This window comes from Pseudopipra pipra, chromosome 1 (assembly GCF_036250125.1).
Source record: "Pseudopipra pipra isolate bDixPip1 chromosome 1, bDixPip1.hap1, whole genome shotgun sequence".
Classification (NCBI taxonomy): Eukaryota; Metazoa; Chordata; class Aves; order Passeriformes; family Pipridae; genus Pseudopipra; species Pseudopipra pipra.
In genome coordinates, this window is record NC_087549.1 from 138,130,167 (window position 1) to 138,151,589 (window position 21,423).

A 21,423-nucleotide genomic window follows, 5' to 3' on the forward strand; every position below is an offset into this window, starting at 1 on the left:
CTCTCAAGCTTTTGTAAACGAATATACGCTCTTCATTTCTCCTTGATCTTTTACATACTTGGGTATCAACCAAATCTTTTTTTAAATCAGTAACATATAAATGAGTTTCCTTGAATACATAGCCTCAAAGTGTACATTTATATTTTGAGTTTGAAACACAAGCAAAGCTAATGTTTTTTGACAGCAGGAGCTAATGATACGTTCTTCAGACCAAGTGAAGGGGAACAAATCTTGTAGACATGCACTCAATCATTACAGAAATAAATCTCAAGTAAAATGGATAATCTAATAACTCACCTCATGTCTCCAAATTTAACACTACTACATTCCAATTTAATAGTGTCTAAATCTCCATTTGGTCCTGTCCACATCCAACCATCAGGCAAAAGCAAGATGCTGTCCAAAAATGTGAGCCTAAACTTCCCTTCTTCCAAACTCCACCATCTGGAGCAGACTATAACAGTGGAACTTTTATATTAAGTTCTCCAGCTCTGCACTACATACTGTCAGGATTCACCATTTTCCTTTCTAATACTGATAGGCCCAATTTTTTTGAGCAATTCCTTACAATATGATACAACAAAGAACAGTAAAGCAGCTCAGACTACTAGTCTGTAAGACATGCAGCCTTATTTGCCAGTGCTTTGCCAGTGCTCATTGTTGCAGATGATTTTGCCTTCTCCCTCCTTCTGCATACTTTTGTAAGCAACTTTATAATTGAGCATTACATTGCCAGCTACCAGCAAATAGGACTATTTCTTCCAGATCTTCAACTGCAAGTGAGAAATAAGACATCACAAACACACAGAAAACAGGCAAAAGTGTGAGCTGCCAATAACACACTCACATGTGCAAGGAAACAGCAATAGCCAGTAAGTTTTTCATAACTCTATGCAAATCTTCTAACTGATCAGCAATTTTCAACAAATACTACATGCTACCTTCAATAACCAGTGAGATCACAGCAAAATCTACAAATTAAGATTAGTGTCTTTCTTCAACTGTGGTTCAAGTGATTATGAAATAAAATTAAAAACTTTATTCATAATACATACCATAGAACAATTTATGATCTAACCTTTATAGCACTTGGATTTTTGAGCTCAGATTACAAGTCCATACTGCATTCACAGTCTGACAGTGTAAGTGGATTTCTCATTGCAAAGTTACAAGGAAGCTTTCCTGACAAATGTTTAAGATGCCAGAAGTAGCAGAGGGTAGTACATTGCACTAGCACAACCACTTTATTTGCCAAATAGTAAAATTCTAAAATGTTCTCCCTCTCCATGGTAAAAGGGAATATAAAAAAAATTACTACTTCTAAACATAACAGTAGAAGTAAGACTTACTGTCAATCTGGGGGTCACAACCAGTAAAACTTCTCTTAACTCCCCCAAACTTGACATAGAAATTAATTCTAGCTTAATCCCCTAAAAAGCTAGTTTGAAATACAGCTGCTGCAAGGAACATGAGTCATCATCATGGTTGGGCTTCACGAACAAAGATTTGGGAAGGGCTCTACCCACGTTTGTTGCAAGCACATTGGTGGCTAAAAAGGCCAATACGAGATAGACATGTCCGGTTGCAAAAGGCAAGGAACATGAGTAGTATTATATTAAATGCAGTAGCCATGAGATAGTTTTTAAGGTACTCTTTGCAGACCAGGCAGTATTGCTACACTGCTCTGTGATTCACCTGGAAAACAAAATGACATGGCAGAAGTTATACCATCAAATCTACTACACCACAGCAATAAGCACATCGTTTCTCTGTAGTCATTAACCTTCTGATACAAAACACAGTCAGATAAAAACACCTGAGTCATGAAGACTACACAAAAAGGGCACCTCCCTGACAAGCTTTACATTCTGGAGAGGAAAAAAAAAATTAAAAAGAGAAAGAAACAAAAAAAAAAAATCCTGTGCCAAAGAGCTATTGCTGACATAGCTCTTTCCTTCGTTTTGACCTGCAGAGCACAAACCTGCAAGTGTTGGGACACAGCAGAATACATACTCTCTTACAAAGTTTCTCCTAAGAACCCATTGCTTAAAAACATGCCATTCTCTTTCTAGAGGGGAGGAAAAAAAATAAATCTTCTGCTCAGGACAGCTGAACTGTGCTTAGAATTCTTCATAACACAGGGATTGAATAAAGCTGACAGATTTTCGTTAAATAACCTTTTGCAGAACATTTTTACTCCCAGCCCCATGCTCAGCAGACAGCAAGAAGATGCTTTATATACTCAAGAATCAGCAGCCCAATTTCCTCAAATCAGTAAATTAAGACCAGCTCTTACACACATCTTTCTCTGATTCAAGAAGGAGAATATTCCTCTTGAACATGAAGATCTACAAGTATGCTCTTAGATATCCAAGGCATTTGAGCTCTGTTGCTTCAACAATGCTCAGTGGCACTGATTCTTTGGGTGCCTTTCAGGCAAAAGGAGGGGAAATAGATACAGGGGGGGCAAATGCTTCAAACTGATTAATGAATCAAAAACTTGCTAATCATTTCCCAAGCTACTCAAAATGAGACTGCTGAAAGTATAGCAGAGGTTACATTTATTAACTGAAATTTCATTTAATTAAATATAAATCACAAAACTGTCAAGATTACATTTAACTAAGAGAGTCCCACTAAAGACAATTATGGATATTATAATCTGCAAATTGAATTTCATACATAGTAGGCATTTCTCCACTAGCAATCCATTGCAAAAGAGGAGCCCAAAGGTCCCACCCCAGCCCAACAGAGCTTATTTCGTCCACTGTCAAGCAGAAAATAACTCAACAGAAAAACACTAACCAAAATAAAGTGCCAAGGATAAGCCTCTGAAAGAGGATAATAAGTAAATTAGTGTGGTTGAGTCATTTAGCAGAGAAACACCTGGCATTCAACTCTTAGATACAGGAAAAATACACCCTCATTATTCAAAGCACCCCTGGCATTTTGATTAGGCAACTCAAAGTTGGTATTTCTTCTTTTGCTTACTTTCCTGCTAAACCATTTGACTAATACAACCTCAACTCAATCTTCCTGGCAAGGTGGGGGTAGAGAGGAAAAAATAATCTGGCGTTGTTATGGAAAACATGTAACACAGTCTCAACTTAGTTACAAAACCTCCAAAACTGCATTTTCCCACTGTATTATTTGCCAAAACTATTACTTTTTAAAATTCTCTCAAATCTAAAATGAAACCTATTCAAACTTAAAATTTAAGCTATGATTAGTCTAGAGGATTTACTTTAGTTCTTAGATAAGCATAGATCCATACAATTTATATCTGTTGTAATGAACCTACAGTCTCCCTTAAATCCATGGAAATTACACTTTGTGTTTTTATTGAAATTCAAAGATGATTTGAACTCAACAGTAATCACTGAGAAATATTACACGTGACAAGTTGGAAGGTCAATCCGCTGGACATTCTGGAAGAACTATAAAGGAACAAGAAATCCTCAGGCTCTGGTCTCAGTAGAAAACTAAATGAGCCCTCTTTTAGCATTCTCAACATTTGGGTGTTAAAAAATGTTAGATTCAAGAGGGCAATTTAGGATAGTGGCATTATCCTAAAGCATTAGTCTGTTGCCTTTTACTCCTAATTCTGTTATCATACACCTTAGATCATATCACCCCAGCAATCTATGACCTTTCAAATACTTGTTTTGAACATTCATTTTCTTGTTCCTTATCAACCTTGTTCCCATCATCACAGGCACAATGTTTATTTCATAACAGATAGAACCAACAGACCATGACGCTAAAAAGCATGGGATTAAATTAAATCCTGGGAGAACACTAACTACCTTACAGAAATCAAGAATCTGTTTAAAGAAATGAAGCATCAAAACTCCAAGTCTTATGTAAGCAGCAGTAAGGAATAAAAAGCTTTTCCTGCATTTTTTCCACCCTTCCCCCAAAGGCTCTACATCATCACAGCACACTTGGAGAAGTGAAGAAGCACAGATAATAAATTGGAACTATTTAGCTTAGACAACTGAAGGGTAGAAAGTTTAACCCATATTTAGGCACACTAAAAAAAAATAGCCTGGTGATCACAGTTTAATGTTCTAGAAATCTCAGTGAAAACAGATGTCTAAAATCCCATTAATGAGCTGCTATTCGCTATAGATACTTCTACACAGAAATAGAGACTAACATATGAAAAGCAAGAACATCATATTAAGACAAAAAGATACTGGATTATAATGATATTGGAATCCCAGGCACTGTGTTAAACACAGAATAGCTTAGTTCTCATGAAATATCAAGTTTCTTTCAGTCTATTTCTTTATGATTATCATCGTTAACTTTAAGCATGGCCACCAAGCCAAACGTTTTTGAAGAAAAAGATGTTTTGGGACAATATATAAGAACTACCAACCAATTTCATATGTACTAAACTTGTATTTTGGTATCTAGAGTTTTAAGTAATGTTTGAATTTGAATCATACTTAGTGCAAAATGAAACAGCATGGAAACGTTTTTCTCCAGCACCATTTACCACATGTTGACAATACAAGTTTTTAATAAATAATACTACTGGTTTTACTAGGTGTAGGTATCTTTGAGTTTGTCTCCAAATATTCCTAATATGCTCTCTTAGGAGACTTTTACCTGTGAGATACCGCTTAAATAAATAACTGCATATTTAAAAACGGCAATTCCAGAAAATAAGAATACTTATTTGAGGATGACAAACCATCCTCAGAATACATGAAATAAATACTCTAAGTTATTTCTTGGAATAATAACTCCAAGAAATACTTAATATAGGCTGGTAAGTATAACAGAAATTCTCAAGAAAACAGTAGAAGCTGATAAAAGTTTTCCAGCAAAGAATCCACTATGGAAGATCTGCATCTTCTGATAAGGTGTACCTCTTAGAGAAGCCTTTTAATGACTTGGCTTAAGGTCATCAGTCTGGTGCAGAGAAAGTATGAGAGAACTGAAAATTTTAAAATAGTAACTACAAAATATTTAGGGTAAATCCGTTGTGATGCCCTTCCAGCAGGTAAAAGGGTGCTAAAGTCCCCAAGGAGGAGCAGGACCTACATATGTGACTCTTCCACCATTGGTCTCAGGAAGCCTTGGCTACTTCTTCCATTAAAGGGCAGTAGCAGACACCCACCAAAACACCGCCCACATGGGGTCTGCCCACGAATCCTGATGATAAGCTCTAAGCCAGCTCCCCACCCACCCTAAGCCAGAGCTCCATGCATTCCTGCTGCTCCCTCACAACTTGACAAGAAAGAAAATTCAGTCTCCATACTGAGCCAACCTGTCCCTCCCAAAATGCCCGTAGCGACCCACTGCAGCACCCTAGCCCTCTCCTGTTGGACATCCCACCCCCTTCCTGTGATCCCAGTGAGATCATAGCGCTGCTACTGAGTGCAGATCTCCAACTCCTGGTTGTCCCCCAAGCTGCATGTGTGAGTGCACAGGGGCTTCAGAGAGGCCCTGAAAAAGGCATGAGAGCTCTCCTCATCTCCCCATATTGTCCTGTAGACACATCCTTGTTCATGTGCATACACTTGAGGTGGTCCACTTCTGACCCAGCTGTTGACCATGAGGTGTCTCCCATCCACTGCATCCTAACCTCTTTACCTGACAACTCAATCCTGCTTCTTGGCCATCACCTACATCCCAGTTAGAGCTCTCCTGGACAAATCTGCACTACCTCTTATTCTAAATGCTTTGAAACCTTACTGTTTATCAAAAGTAAGATTAATGCAAACCATGAGCATGATCTAATTATATACTAAATTCTACATGAGAATATAAGACCATATAAAAACATTTCTTTCACTGTTAGAATACATCAAATCTGGTACACACTTTTATCTTCTGCCCTCTAGGCTTAATTAGGTACTCTGCTCCTTCAGAAAAAAATACACAAGTGCTCTCAATAAAAGGCAATAGCAATACAGATGCTTTTCTCCCATGCACCTAATCAAATATATAAATGCTAAATCTGATAAAAAGCCTCAAGGTAAGCTTAACCTACAAAAAGGGCAAAGCAAAAGGGCAAAATCTTCACTGAAAACTGATAAAAAGAGATACTCCTGCACTGGCATACACTGCTTCACAAAAATCAAAAGCTTGAATCCCCTTAGTTTAGTCTTTCAGACAGGAAAGCCCAAGTGAATTAAGCGAATTACCATTTACAAACTTCAAAAGGATAGCGTTAATCAACGGGATGTTCTCCCTGTTCATCACGGCCCGGCTTCACAGAGCAAGTTTCCCAAGCTCGGCTGCAATGCCGGAACGCGCCACTGGGTGGCTCCAGCGCACGGCCCCGCCGCTCCCTGCCCGGCCCCAACGCGGCCCGGTCCCGTGTCCCGGGGCGAAGGCTCCAAGAATCCTTGTGATAACCCTTCACAGAACTTGGGGCGCAAGGCTGTACCCGCTGTTGCTGAATAAACATCGCGTTTGTGAACATGCAAAATGAGATGTGCGCTTTTCCTGATTTTCTCCCCACGAGCTGCCTACTCAGCTCATTTGGGAACAGGAACAACTTGCAGCAATCTAAACAGAAATAGTTTCACCCCCTTCCGCCCCCAAGGATCACACTAAATGCTGGAGAAAAACGCCTTACAGACTTTGTCCCATTTTGTTATTTTTAAAGGTGCAATACACAAAACTGGTAGGTTAAGTTCTACTGGCACCTACATCCTCTGCCCCACAGTCTTCTCTTTCCAGGAGCAGAGTCAAACCTCTCCTTAGTGAGAATGCCATTACCTTTTCAGAGTGCTTTGTGCCCTCTGATCTGTATTTCAAGGCATACAAGATACTAGGCTGCCATAAATAAGCAATAGTTGAGCTGTGATTCATAGTTTAAGTAGCTAAACAAAAATTTCCAGAAAGTAATCTTGTTCCCACCTGCACAGGTCTCATAGTGAACCAAAGAAATATTTATTTACTGCTGTTCCTCTACTGAAAAATAGATCTCAGATAACATTTTAGATAAACAGAACTATGTAACATCTTTAGATGATTGAGTTCTCCCTGTGAGAAGAAGAAGAATACCACAGAACTCCTTTCTCTAGACCACAAGTGGTATCTTCCATACTGGTTTGGCACAGCTCATCGACTCCCTTCCCTTCCTAAAGGAATCTGCCTTTTCTTTTGGTATGTCAAAACAGATAAAGGATGTTTCAAGTTTAGGGAGTGATAAGGAGTAGGAAGAGATTAACTTTTCACTGTTTAACGCACAGGTGATGACAGCCAAGCAAAACTAGGAGGATGAAATGGATGAATCCATCTGCTTCCAAGAGAAAACTAAGAAAGTTCAAATAAATTCATATTTCCCAGAATGCTTCCAATATATCACAACTCACAAAGAAAATTGAAACAGAAGTTCAGAAATGTCCTCTGTCTTCCAACTAAACAAGGTATTTAAAAATACACCAAAACCAGGTGCTACAAATCATAACCCACCAGTAAAACAAGCACTCAGCCCGTGTTGCCACCCAGCTTTGAGCAGGTTTGTCCCCAGGGAGCTGCACTGCTCTGCCAGGTGAAGCACAAACTGAAGCCCTGCACATTGCACTCACAATGCAGCTGATCCCACCTCCCCTGTGTACCTTCCCATCGTGATAGACTGGGAAAAACAAAAAGTGGGTGGGCTCCCAATCTGAAAACCCAGTTTCCTTAAATCAATACATTTTTCACCCTTTTAAGGAAACAGTAAGGTATCAGCAAAATGGATGCATGGATGAGAAAACAGCTAAATACCAAAGAGAAATTTAAATCAACTGGGATGGAAATATTTTACAAAAAGTAAGTTAACGTGTGAATTAAGATAGAGAGCAGACATAGGCAATGTGAGAGGCAGAAAGCTATAAAAATGGAGCGGAACTGACTGGCATAACCTAGAAATAAGTGACTAATCAATGAGCTTAATGCTCACACTGAAGTGAATTCAAGTTTCAGACTCTTTAAGTAGTGATTGAAGTCTATTACACAGATGAAGCATTCAATATATTGGATCTATGAGAGAATAAAAGCAAGACATACCTTGTCTATTCCCATTCTCTTCATCCTAAGGAGGAAGAAAGAGTGCATATTAAAAATTCAATAAATGGAAAAAAATGCACAGGCATCTATAAGATATAAAGACTTGAAGTGAACTTGTAAGGTTAAGTCTGTATTCCAGTACCTCCTACTTTTTCCACAACTATTCAACTTAGAGAATTAAAGCTTTTATTCTGAGAATGTAGAGTAATAGCTATTTTAAAAACAACTAAGCACAGTCCTATGAAACATCCCCCCAGACACAACATGAACAGCATTATGTGAAAACAAATGTACCCAAACACATGAAACACTGCCATGAAGCCTAATACCGCCCTGTGTGTTCTTCCAAGCATGTTTCACCCTGAAATGCAGGCAGGAAAGGCTACACTTCAATCGTCTACGGATTCAAAGCTAAATATTCAAGAGATACAAAATATTTTGTAAGCAAGGTCTGAACATGCTTCCCAAAATTTGAATATTTTTGGTTTGCACTCAGTACTACTGTCTAGGAAAAACTACGTACCCCAAACACTATTTAGTAATAATCTTGAAGAGTCTCCTTCTGCTCATTGAACTATATCACACAATCATAACTACCAGGTATCACTGACAGTCCTACAAAACAACATCATCACAACCAAAACCCCAACAAAACAAAAACAACAAACAAAACCCCCAAAACAACAACAAACACACAACAAAAACCAAACAAAACCACACAAACCAACAAACCCCTAACCACACCCACCCCCCAAAATCATACAACTAGAAAGTACTGATGGAAAATGGCATGCTTAAACTAAAAAAAATATTACTTAAATACTTTCTAGTCAATATTTCAGTATGAAAGAAAGATCGTGGTTAATCTTGTCTACAAAATTCTACGGTTTAAGAAGCACAGTTTAAGTATGGAAATATTTGCGTTCTGAACTGTAACCTTCATGGAGTAAGAGATGTTCAATCTAAATACAATTTCTTAGACTAGTATGTACTATTTAGAAAGTATTTCTAACAATTCACCACAGCTAATTAGAACAGCTTTGTCCTAAAGGAAAGAAGGAGCAAGGAGATGATCACAGAAATAATTTTCACCTGGATATTTCCTCCTACTTTTAAATGGACTAATTTCAAATTTCTAGGTATTTTGCTTTTAAAGACAAAATACTATGTTTTTCATATTAAATACTCTCAAGGCAACTATACACTCAACTGAGCAATCCATTCAAGAGAGAAAGACTTGAAGAAAGAGAGGGAATAAGACCTGGATACTAATACTATATAATCATGAGGATGAGACCAGCCTGTCCTAGGAGCAATAGATTTCTTGTGACACATACAAAAGTTCTATTGGAGCTTTGTAAGATACTAAGAAAGGCAACTTTACAGAAGAGAGAAACAACAAAAGAACTCCCCCAAACCTGAAACACTGAGTTAACAGAAATCTGGCACTCATCCTACTTTGAAAAAGCCATGGTAATTATCACTGCCACTAAAGCAGTGTATTCCCTAAGTTGGAGAGTCCTGTCTGCTCTATACTTTGGTAACAACGGCACACTAGAAGACAAATACTATTGACTGCTTACTCCTGAAGCCCTGTAACAGCCAGCTGAACTCCCATCAGCAGTGAAGAATTATATAAGGCTAACATCTGCCATCAAAGCTCTGAACTGAAAAAAACATCTTTACGACTTGAAATATTAGAGCTCATAGTCTAGAAAATCTGGGTTACATGTATGGGAGGCTACTCGGTTTGACGCTACTTAACAAAAATTTTTGGAAGTGAAAAGTTAGCTAATATAGACCTGCTGTAATTTACTAAATACTGCAATAGGCTTGTCAGCTTGTCACTGGCTATGCAAAGCTCTGTTTTAGAAGACAGCTGCAAAACATTAGTTTTCCACGGTATCAAGCCAATGAGCTCAGGCCTTGAAAAATGGAATGGATGCTTTATAATGGAAGTGTTTTGAAACCAGCTTTCCCTCCTACATTCACCTCTTACACACTGCAAACTATTAGTATATGCTGCATTCATACCTTAAGAGAAGGTTTTCTTTTATCACTTATTTGCTTCTCAGACAAATGGAGAGACTCAGGAGAACAAACTTCTCATGCAAAAGTAGCATCTGATTCTAACAAATCCTAATAAACATCTGATGCTAAAAGCATTATGTAACAGTGGTTTTTTGCAATGCTAGCTTAAGAAATCTTCCAAATGCTCTTTATTCATTTTCTTAAGGGAAAGGTGGCATGGGAAGCAAGGAGGATAAATAATGGGTTACTCCTGAATGTGCAGCTATTCCCAGTTTAGTGTGTGTCCCCACATAAGCACAGCCAAGTACTTCTGCCAAAATGAAATGTGTTAAACCGCAGCCTCAGTTTCCAAGATCATCTTTCACGCTGTCCTTCACACAGGGCTGTCCTTCTCAACAACACCTGCCAGACAACACTTTCTTCCATAACCCTTCTCTATCACAATGTTTATAAATTAGTTAATTAATACCAATTACAATGAGAGAGAGACCTGCAGTGTTACATACATACTGAATGTTAAATGAAAGAAATTAGATATAATATAAAAATATTATATATATAATAAAAATATAAGTTAAATATAACATACTACTATTTAGTTTTAAAATATGCAGAGATCCTTCCCTGAATTGATTATAATCAATCATTTTCAATCATTTCAATGACAGCAAGTAAGGTCTGTTATCCAGTCAGATGTGAATATAAATGGAGAAAACAGAGCTTTATGGATGCCCTTCATATTCAAGCCACTGTCACCCTGTCACTCCTTCCTTGCAGAGAGCTCCTCAGGACAACACACAAAAAGGTTTTCCAACTGAACATATTTTTTATTACACCAACTAGCACACTGAACTTCTCAAAATTTAAATAACATCCCAACACCTCAAACACACCTAGGCAGAGGACAGGTTCGTATACATTTTTATAGAAGTAATGCCCACTCTTCTCCACTCAATACATCCTTTAGGGTGGAGATCTTTGCTTCCAAGAAAAGTCACTTCAGTGGCTTTCAAAGTTGCAGTATTCTCCAGCCTGTTAAAAACATGGAATATCCAGTTGTGGTGTGATCCTTATCACACCCTGCAGGCTAAAGAACATTATGCTCTCTGTCCTAGAGATGCCACTGTTCCCCCCTTGTTAAGAGTCTTGTCCTCTTCTTCCCAGAGGATTCCACCTGATTTGTCAACAGCTTTTTCAAGCACACAAACTGCAAGCAACAGGAGCAGAACTTCTAATGGGGACATTTTCATGATATATTTCTGAATTGGAACAAAGACTAGTTATTAAAAAAATAAAAAACACATATATACACAAAGAATGTGGAAAGATTGTTTGAAGGAAAGCTCTTTTAGATGCTTTTTTTTCTTTTCACTACTTCTACCAGTTTATGTTGATTTGCAGTAAAATGTAGAGATCTTAGGGCAAGCTTATCTTGTGGAAAAAAAATTAAATAAATGAATAAATAAACGAAAATCAAAGGAGCTAGAATGCAAAGCCTTCTCTGGGGTAAAAAAAGACCTCTGCATTGATCTAGAGGGTAAGCACCAGCATCAGGTTGACACTTGTGATAACAGAAGGGCTGTGGCTCTGAGAAACAGGCAGGACATTTGAGTAACTCCAGCTGTTATGTCAATGGCATCTTCAACTTCCAGCTGTAGTATCTGCCTTACATCAGAGGGGATCACATGCATTCTTAGGGGTGAAGAAGGGACAAGGCTACTGCAAGATTCAAGACACTCAGAAAACCAAATCATATTCATCATTATTATACTCCCTTTAAGGTGCGCAAAACAAAACATCTCCGACTTCCAAGGCCCTTACAATTTTGATCAATGAGGAAAGAGAGGAAAGGTGTTTGAGCTTAGAATTGAGGAAAGAGAGGAAAGGTGTTTCGAGCTTAGAACTGATGACAGACACTGTAATCAGCTGGTAACCAATAGGATCTTTGATCAAATAAGAACTGCAGAGAAATCAGATTTGCCTCATTTACGATCAGGCTGACAACAGGTGAATTTCATTCTTTCATACCATAACTTAGGTACACAGATTTCTATAAAAGCCCAGGAGTAATAATTTGGAAGATCTGGTCTTTTTTTTGCTCCATCTCATGGACATTAAAAGGAAGAAAAGAGAATATAACCTCTCAAGTTAATTTAAAGAAGTACTGACCAGGCTCTGGTCCAAACAAACCTTATCATTTTTACATGAAACTGAATCCGTGAGTAAAGGTGTTCATTCAACCATCTCATTATTTGCTTTTCAAAACCAGACAGAAATAGGAATGAATTACCCAGATTCAGACATATCAGAGAAGACATGGAGGATAAAAAGAAAAGGCATTAAGACCTTTCTTGCAGAAAAAGAGGGGAGTTAGAGCTTCAAGACATCTTGAGATTTACAGGTATCAGGCTCACTATGTACTGCTTCGGCCTCTCGGAAACCACCAGGTATAAATGAGAGAGGAAGGACTGACATTCCTTTTTTATATTGCCCTTCCTTGTGCCTGCCTCCTTTTGCATGTGAAAAACATACTGACCTCTTCAGAGACATCTAGTGATGGCTTTCTTCCAGAATGTATTCAGTCACTTCTTAGTTAAGGAGGTTAATCCTGCTCATGCTGTTTATTTTCACCCTCAGCATGAAGAGAGGCTCTTGCTGGGAGATGCTAACAAGTGCACGCAGTTTGTTCTGCTCAAGGCTAAGGTTTCCCCACCCTCCTTCCTTTGTTTCACACTGGAATTCAACCAGAGATTGCTATAACCTATGCTGAAGGACAGAAACGTTGGGATCACCTGATACTGCTAACAGTCTCAGTTCCATATAACTTCAGTGAGTCATTGTTGAGAGAAAAAATCTGGGCACTCAAGTGCAGGCCGAATAGCTGAAGTTAACTGGAAAAATGTGCCAGCTTTCTCCTGTAAAGTTTTTTCTACTTCTAAAGAAATCTTATAGCCACCAAGGACAGGCAAAGAAAGACAACTTTAATGAAAGACTCCTGCAGAGATACATGAGTCAATTAGCTTCGTGCTCTTCAGGAAAGTTTCAATACCCATTCCCCAGCTCGGTAACAATCTATTCCTCTGTCTAACTGAAAAAGCAAAAGCAAAACTGAGAGGTGGCATTGATTATGAAAACGTTTACACTTGATGACTTTAAAATGAGCAAATCTTATTTGAACTCACTAGGAAACACCCTCTCTCGATATTAAAATTCTCAGTATTAAAGGCACTTTTTCTCAACACCTGGTACTACAGCAGCATTCAAAAGGTTCAGTCACAGAAGAGAATATGTACACTCTTTGAGCAAGGCAGATCAATGAGCGACTTAACATCTACTTGCTTTAAATAAAAAAAATGTAAAATACTTTAAGGAAGTTGTTCTTTAATGTAGGCCTGTATATATTTTGTATATATCTGTTTCTTGACTAACAGAGAATTGCAGATGTTGTTCTTTTCAGCACAAAGAACATTACACAGAAACATAACCTGTCTTTCTAATGTACATTAATTTTAGGATAGTCATTTAAAAACTAAGGCAAACTAATGTTTCTTCATCTCTTAGTATGATGGTATGACAAACTTCAATTTGGGGAGGTGGGGAACAACAACAACAAAGAAGAAATCCAAACCTCACACCCTTGAAGTTTACACTTTAAAAGATGTACAAACTAATTAATGACACTGGCTTTGGGTAAAAAAAAAAAAGAAAAAAAAATCTGTAGAGAAAAGTATTTCCATATTCTGCAATGACCACTGGTCTTACCCATGGTACAAATATTTTTAACAGACTGACATGCTCAGTCATCCACCTTACACACGAGGGATCTTTCATCTGTGTCACACAGATCTACAAATACATTTACTTCCAAGTAAGCTGGATTTTTGATCCTAAATGGTACAGGGCTATATATTAAGTGCATTAGTTGTGCACAACTAATTTCACTTACTTTAAAAGAAAACTGCACTGCAGATTCTGGAGGGTAAACTATGAAGTGTCTTAAGGTGAAGCCAAAACCCTGAGATGTCCTCCTCAGCACGACAGTTTTGGGACCAGGCCAAGAGAAAGTTTCTTCCTCCTCCGATGGTGATATAGCTTCACTCTGTTCTTTTCCATCTTTATTTTTTGATGCCTAGAATAGAAAAAGACATGTACAGTAGTTTTAATTTGGATCATTGAAAAGAAGAAAATGAGAGCAAAAATTCCTAGATATTCTCGTTCACTTGAAAATAGAATTTCTCCCCCCATAACCAAAATAACTTGATGATCACTACTGCTTTCAAATAAAATGTCTATTGTAAAGCAGCATCCCTTACAGCATTACACCTCTGGTCATACTGCATGCAGAATAAGTCTTAAATTTTAAATGGACCTAGATATGAAAAAGTCAACGTACAACAATGAAAGACTTGAATGAACCACAACAAACGTGTACAGCTTTGTGTGTTTTATTTGCTTTCTATTTAGAGACAAATATGTGACTTCTGGGACTCAATTTTTGGGTGCACACATCTCACACACTTAAGTACAAAACAAACTCCTCTTTTCCTCACTTAATGCAGGCATGATTTTCTCCACTAGTACCTCCTCACTTAATACAAGTAAAACAGAACTGCAGAACATGTACAATTGGTTAGGCTTCTTCAGCAAGACACTTCTCCTCTACTCATATCTATTACTTCACCTTTGTTTTCTCCATCCTTAGTTAATTCCTCTGAACATTTCAGTATGCAAACTCTAAATACAAAAGTAAAAAAGTCTCATTTCATTTTACAGTCCTACTGTAATCCCTCCTGTCATGCAGAAATAAGCCACCTTGTTTTTTGGTTTTGGTTTTGTTTTTTTTTTCTTACAGGCAATTTTATATACCTATGACTCAAGAAACATATGATTATTATTAAAATATTTATCTTCTCAGCCTTATATGAAATCTTCCATTTCAACTTTCAAAGTGTCATACCACACATAACATTTCAAATCAGAAGCAGGAGACATACAAAGAAAGCATGCAAAATCCTATGACCCTCCTCTAAAGATCCCAGTTAAACGATGCGTGAAACAAATTTAGATACCAGAGCCTATACCCTATTCAAAGGGTATTCAAATAGAAATAATAGCCTTCTTGTCCTCCAGTAGCTCTGCTGCTGTGGCTCAGCAACTGGCTGATACGTGTCAGAATTTACTGCCTGGTTTTCTCCCTGGTCTGCTCCAAAATAATCTCTTTTGCTTCAGTCTTACAGCTGGTATCTTGAACTGCAGTGCTTGTTGGCAAGGTGGGCTCAGCCAACTCCAACGAATATCTACAGAGAAGACAATGCATTTCCACTCTAACCACAATGGTAAACGTTGCAGCTCCTTGATGAGATAGTTAACCCGCCAGAACAACATTCTGCATTCAGGTATGTAAAGCATAACACTTCTCACAGATGCTAGTTTGTCCTCAGAAATCCCCATCTTAGTATGTCCATAAATACTAGCCAGTGCTCCCTACCTCCAACAACCCTGTTTTCAGCAAGAAAAAACCCATACAAATTGTGAAGGGTCTTGGTGCTACAGCCAAGTCAAGAAATGGAGCTGCTTCTGAAACAAAAAATACAGAGAATGCAGAGCACCCTGACAGGTCCTGCTCTTCCAAACAGCCTGGAAGGATTATCAGCAGATTTGGAAAAGAACAGTTATAAATATCAAGGACTCTGTCTCAGCCTAGACTGTCCTCATATATCATCTTCATTCATGTTCTAAAGTATTAGTGTGAAACTGAAAAGACTGTGCAACTGGATGACTAACGAATGAAAAATCAGTGAGTGCTGTGGAACTGCGAAGATGAGTGGCTTGAGTTCCAAGTTCAAACAGTGCAGAGATTAAGGTAAAACTTAGATAGTCCTTTAGCCTAAGGATGGGGTTTGTTACTGAGAGGTGTTCCCAACCACTCTGTTCAGCTTCTGAACATGACAGCATTTTACAGTTCTGCACAAATAAATGTCCCTTCTCAGGCTTTCAGTCTCAGGACACGAGCAGAAACTGGAGCCAGTAAGAACATTTTGATCCTAGTAAATTGGCAAAAGAAATAATTCCTAATAAAAAAAAAATCACTGACCTCTAAAAAATGACAGTGATTTCCTCTGTTAAGTGATGGGCAGCAACCCATCTATTTAACATTCCCTTGCAATCTTTTGTTTCTCCTCTCAGATTTTTATAGGCAATGTGTGATGCAAAGTTTTGAATGATCAAACAACCACAGGTATCAAAAAACGTTAAAAAGCAAATACCTTTAATTACAAATATGTAAACAGCAAGCTTAAATGTAGCACTGAAAAATCTACTTGCATCTTTTTTCTAAAAAAAAAAACCTCCTTAATTAGTCAAAAGGTAATTTTAGTACGTATAACAACTGATTGCAGAAGTTTACATACAGAAGTACTGTAACCTCAGTCTGAAATACAGCCAGACAGAACTTCACTAGCTTTGACAAATAGGAGCTGCAGCATTCCATTGTAGCAAGAGAACCTCTAACTTCGTTGTAATTTCAAGTCAACTTTTAGCATTCACACAAGTTGCTGAACTAAAAGCTATTCATAAACTCCCAGTCAAAAAATTATTTCTTGAAAGAGGATGCCAAAAGGGAAAGGTTAACTTCATGCCAACCTTGGACCCCTTGCAAGGTCTGCCAACACAGCAACAGAAAAAGCCAGTATCAGTAATAAATGTGAGATATGTTCAGTAATAGCAACTTTCAGCCACCACTATGAACAAGCAAGAATCTGATTTACAAAGAGAGTCAACATCTGTTGAGTAACCCTGTGACACGTCCAACCACAGCACACCCACCAGAATATCCCTTGCCAGAAAAGTCTTTAAAAGGGAACAAGAAAAGTTTTCAAAAACACAAACAAAACAAGGATGCAAGACAGCAAGCGAGAAACAGATGATGTTTAGCATAGGGCAGAATACATTACTGAAGGCACAGTACCCACACGGTTTTCCTTGTGAGCCAAATATCAAATTACAAATACATAAATATCTCATATCCATAAGGTGATTTGTGTCTTTTGGGTAGAGTCATTTGCATTTCAAGAGATGAAAAATGAATGCTTTCTTTTCTTTTATATAAAATCCAACAAACCCAATATTATTGTGCCATACTCCTCATTGAAATGTGTTTATTTCTCTATAGATTCAGTGCTCAAAATTGAAGTCAGAATGCATACAATTGAGTTCAAGGACTGAAGAATCCCAGGCTACTAAAAATGATTCAAGCATCATTTCCCTCAGGAATTTTTCATACAAGGTTTCTGCACAAAGTATCTCAAAGCATCATTTCCTGTTCTATGCAATTACAAGGACATACAACAGATGCTTAAGTGCACTGTAAAATGCATACCTTGTTTTTAATACTGTATTTAGCCTTTCTTTCTGAGCAATGAACGCATCCATGAAAAATCAGATGGCACCATAAAAAACTACAAGAATCGCTGGCAGCTTAACACAAATTAACAGAATTACATAAAAATCAGTAAGTAGCGTTGATGTTTGTAAATTATATTATTTCCAGTTAAAAGTAATTCTCGAATCAATAGTTTCTCATTATACCAGCCTAAAAGAAAAGTCAAAAAGCTCCAACATCCAACCTGCATGCTTTCCCAGAGCCCCTCTAATTTTTAATCTTCTGATCAATTTACAGACCTATAGTGAGTATGCTAAAAATCCTTCAGTGACAGTCATAGCTGCAATACAAGCTAGCAATAAAGAATTGTTATCTTGACTGTCTAAACAGATAAATAGGTATGGTCAAACTTCTGAACGCTGTCTTCATAGGTGGGCAGTGATGAACACAAGAATTAATTGATACATTGCACTATCAATTCTGGAAAAATCACTCAAGCCATTTTAAAAACTGGTATGACCAACCCATTTTTATCTTTATGTTCACTACACAAGTTCAAAATTATTTCTAAAGAGACATAGGACTGGCATCCAGATTTGCTCTACACTTTTTAAACCGTTTTGTTTTAGGGTTTTTTTACCATATAGAATGCTTCACAAATAAATTACATAAATAAGTCTCATTGTAAATGTAAGGGTTACCCACACTATATTTTCTGGAGCCTAAAACTGCATTAAAAAAAACCCACACCCAAAAAAACCCAAACAAACCAAAACAACCCCAACCCCCAAACCAAACAAACAACATCCTCCCCTTCCCCACCCTCACACCAGACTATCCAGGGGACTTTTCTATCAATATCTCAGTAACAGCTTGGAGAAAGTCTGTGCTAAGCAGCACCTGCTTCAGCTGCATTTAGCAATGTTCAACTTTTAGCTAGTCTACCAAGAAATAGCAGTTCAGCTACATAGATACACGCTGAAGAGAAAATGCACTGATATTACCTGATTTTACTGACTCAATAGCCATCATGTGACTTTTAGGTTTTTTTAGTAACTACTGATATAAGCCAGAGCAAAGAAGGATACTTATTAATCCCTAAAATCATCCTGAGACACAGACAGGATATTCCAAATGCCCTAATAAATGCTAGATTCACTTGAAAACAGTGATATTTCTTGTATTAGGTCATTTATTTTCCCCAGTTTTTATACCTAAGTAGTTATCACTTAGGTAACTGCCCTGTTAAATCTGCTATTGCAGAGAAAAAAAGCTTTTCTAGAACAGTCTGACTTTATTTTAATGTGACAATGGATTAGGTTCTTTAAAAAGGTAACAGAGAAGAAATAAAAAGGTCTTTTCTAGCTAAGACTACAGAATGTGTAGGAAAAAAGCCTGCCTATAAGACAGTCAGATAAAAGGTTATACAACTTTTCTCTGACATACATTATTCTCCATCCTCATTTGCAATACAGGAAGGTATAACCAACACACAAAGCCAGCCAATGTTTTATCATAGCAGCACCTGAGAAGCAGAATCATTCACTAAAAGTGCAAAATTATTCTTTTACTTTCAGTTCTCAAGCTCATAAATCAAAGTTTCAAGGAAAATGGGTCACATTTATAAAGCCAAATACTACAATCATGCACTGAAACTGTCTAAGGCCATAAGGTAATTTCTAATGTGTTTTTAAATCAAACTGGAATGTACAAACAGACTCGTATACAGAAGCCATTCTCAGTTAAAAAAAAAAGTAATGACTGACAGAAAGGTGCCATTTTAAGTAAATTCATCTGTCAGGTATTCAGGACACAGCTTTCGTCTCAAAACAAATTAGTTCCATCACTTTTAGCCTCAGCAAAAGGTTGCTCAATGCTTGTTACTGCTGAGCCTGTTTTCAGCAGTTACCAAGAGAAGGTTGACCTGCCATGAAGCACCTGAAACTGGAAATGGAGATGTAAACAAGCCCTCAAAGCTCTAAAGATCAAACAGCTACAGAACCACTCTCACCACAAGAAAAAGCCGAGATGTGGAGATAAACGGAGCCTGAGTCCACACACATAAAACCATCAGCAGATAGCATTCACAGAGACAGATAAAACTGGTTTAGACAGGGCCCTTGCTCTGGGGCCATTGCTATCTGGTTTTGGAACTGGGGGCACAGGTTTCTTCCATGCTGCAGTTCTTCAAGAAGGGGTGCAAGGGACGGGGGGAAAGGGGGTAGGGAAGAGACTATAAAAGAGAAAAAAATCAGTCTCCAGAGGAAGATTTCAACTCCAAAACTCTGGGAAAGTGTCAGCTCTCAGAGTCACCAGGGAACTGCACTCATCTCTTATGGGACAGGTGTTATGCGTGTGTGAAATGCAGGATATTTGCTGAAACTCCCCAGCACTAATATTTCTCTGGAGTTGCAGCTGAGGGGGATGCAGTAACTGGAAAGGATAATAAAGGCAAACAAACAAGAACTCAACTATGACTCTCGAACAAGATCCAAATTCTTTATGACCACAGATGGAGACTAAGTTACCACGATGAATGGTTCAGTATCCAACAACAAGAAAACAGAAATAAACTATTAGTGACCACCCTAAGACTAAGGGGAAGGATGGGCAATGTCATTTCTCATGTTTGCTGCTCACGTTGGTTGGTCGTGTGGGACCTGAGCAGCCACCAGCAGCAGTGAGGTGGTCTCTGTGAGAGCTCTCCCTCACTCAGCCCCCCTGGCTCTTGCCAGTAGCCACAATGAGACAACAATTCAGAGCAAGGGAAGGCAATAAAGACGTGAGCGTTACTCGATGGAGCGACCACAGGTTTAAGCTCACAGGAGCCCACTTTTTATCACTTTAACTCACTGTTATGGCACTAAGCCCAGGTCCTTTTTGGTGGACTAACAGAAGTTAATTCAGGCATGTGCTAGGGAATAATCCTGACAGCAAACCTACCATTTTCTTTTAGGACTGTGAATCCCACCCAGGTAGAATATAAGCCTGGAATATTCTTTTAGTTCAATAACAAAGCGACTGCCCGCCTGTAGCAGAGACTGATGAGGACACCAACACACACTTTGAAGCGCATCTCAAAACTGAATAATCCAATTCAATAAAATACATAAATCATATACCCAAACCAACACCAGGTAGGAAGCAAGGCCTAAGATGGCAACACCTGACTACTCCCAGCATATGAAGTAAGTGGGAAATGTGCGACCTTTCAAAGCCAAAGCATCTGTGCCAGCACGGCAGATGGCTGGGAGGCACAGGGAAGGAAACATGAATTTCTGTCAAGCACCACGCAGGCTACAGAGCTGGCTTGGGGGTGGAAGGAGGACTCAGTGATACGTGTTTCTGTGTACTTCTGTACTACTACTGTTGCAGTAAACACAATCATTCAAAGGAGAAACAGTATTTTCAAGATAAAGTATTTCAGTTCTCAAAAAGATCAAGACATACACAGAAAGCAAACAAAAAAAACCTCTATGCGTGCATCTTATTACACAGCTCAAATCTGCCTTACTGCACTCTACTGTCCATGAAAGGCTGCCCTGTATAGCACAAGACTTGCTGCTCGTGTCAGTCTCATCACTACTCCACAAGACCTAAAAAGCAAAGCTGAAGCCTATCTACAGCAAGGATGATCTCAATCAAGTTGCTTCCATGCATCTGTTCAACTGAAAACTTTTCGTTTTACCTGGCTCTGGGTTAAAAACAGTGACACCAAGTGGCTCTGCAAACTGAGCCTAGCTAGACATACGTGCTTGAATAAAAGCCGTGTGCGGCTTCCCAGGCCAGGTGAGATTCAAGAGTTCTTCTACATCAGAGTAGAGAAAATCCCAACCTACTAAGTCTGGCTAGATTTTTTTTTTTTTTTTATACACAGCACAAGCTCTGGTTTTCTCATAGTGTTGTTCTGATAGTTGAACTTGTTGTACCATGCTCTTAACTTCACCAAAACCAAGATCATGTCTGGTGACTACTGCTCCACCACTGCTCAA

General features: G+C 38.3%; 1 protein-coding gene across 7 annotated transcripts in view; it reads right to left on the reverse strand.

Annotated features, from left to right (window-relative positions):
- The window catches only part of ARHGAP21 (Rho GTPase activating protein 21), a 111,564-nt gene that overhangs the window by 52,641 nt on the left and 37,500 nt on the right, over window positions 1–21,423 (reverse strand). For all 7 annotated transcript variants that reach the window (XM_064635603.1, XM_064635655.1, XM_064635639.1 and 4 more), the window contains 2 exons: window positions 13,997–14,179; window positions 8,020–8,044 (listed from right to left, as the gene is read on the reverse strand). In XM_064635603.1, the coding sequence (XP_064491673.1) occupies window positions 8,020–8,044; window positions 13,997–14,179 (208 nt within the window). The remainder of the gene's footprint in view (window positions 1–8,019; window positions 8,045–13,996; window positions 14,180–21,423) is intronic.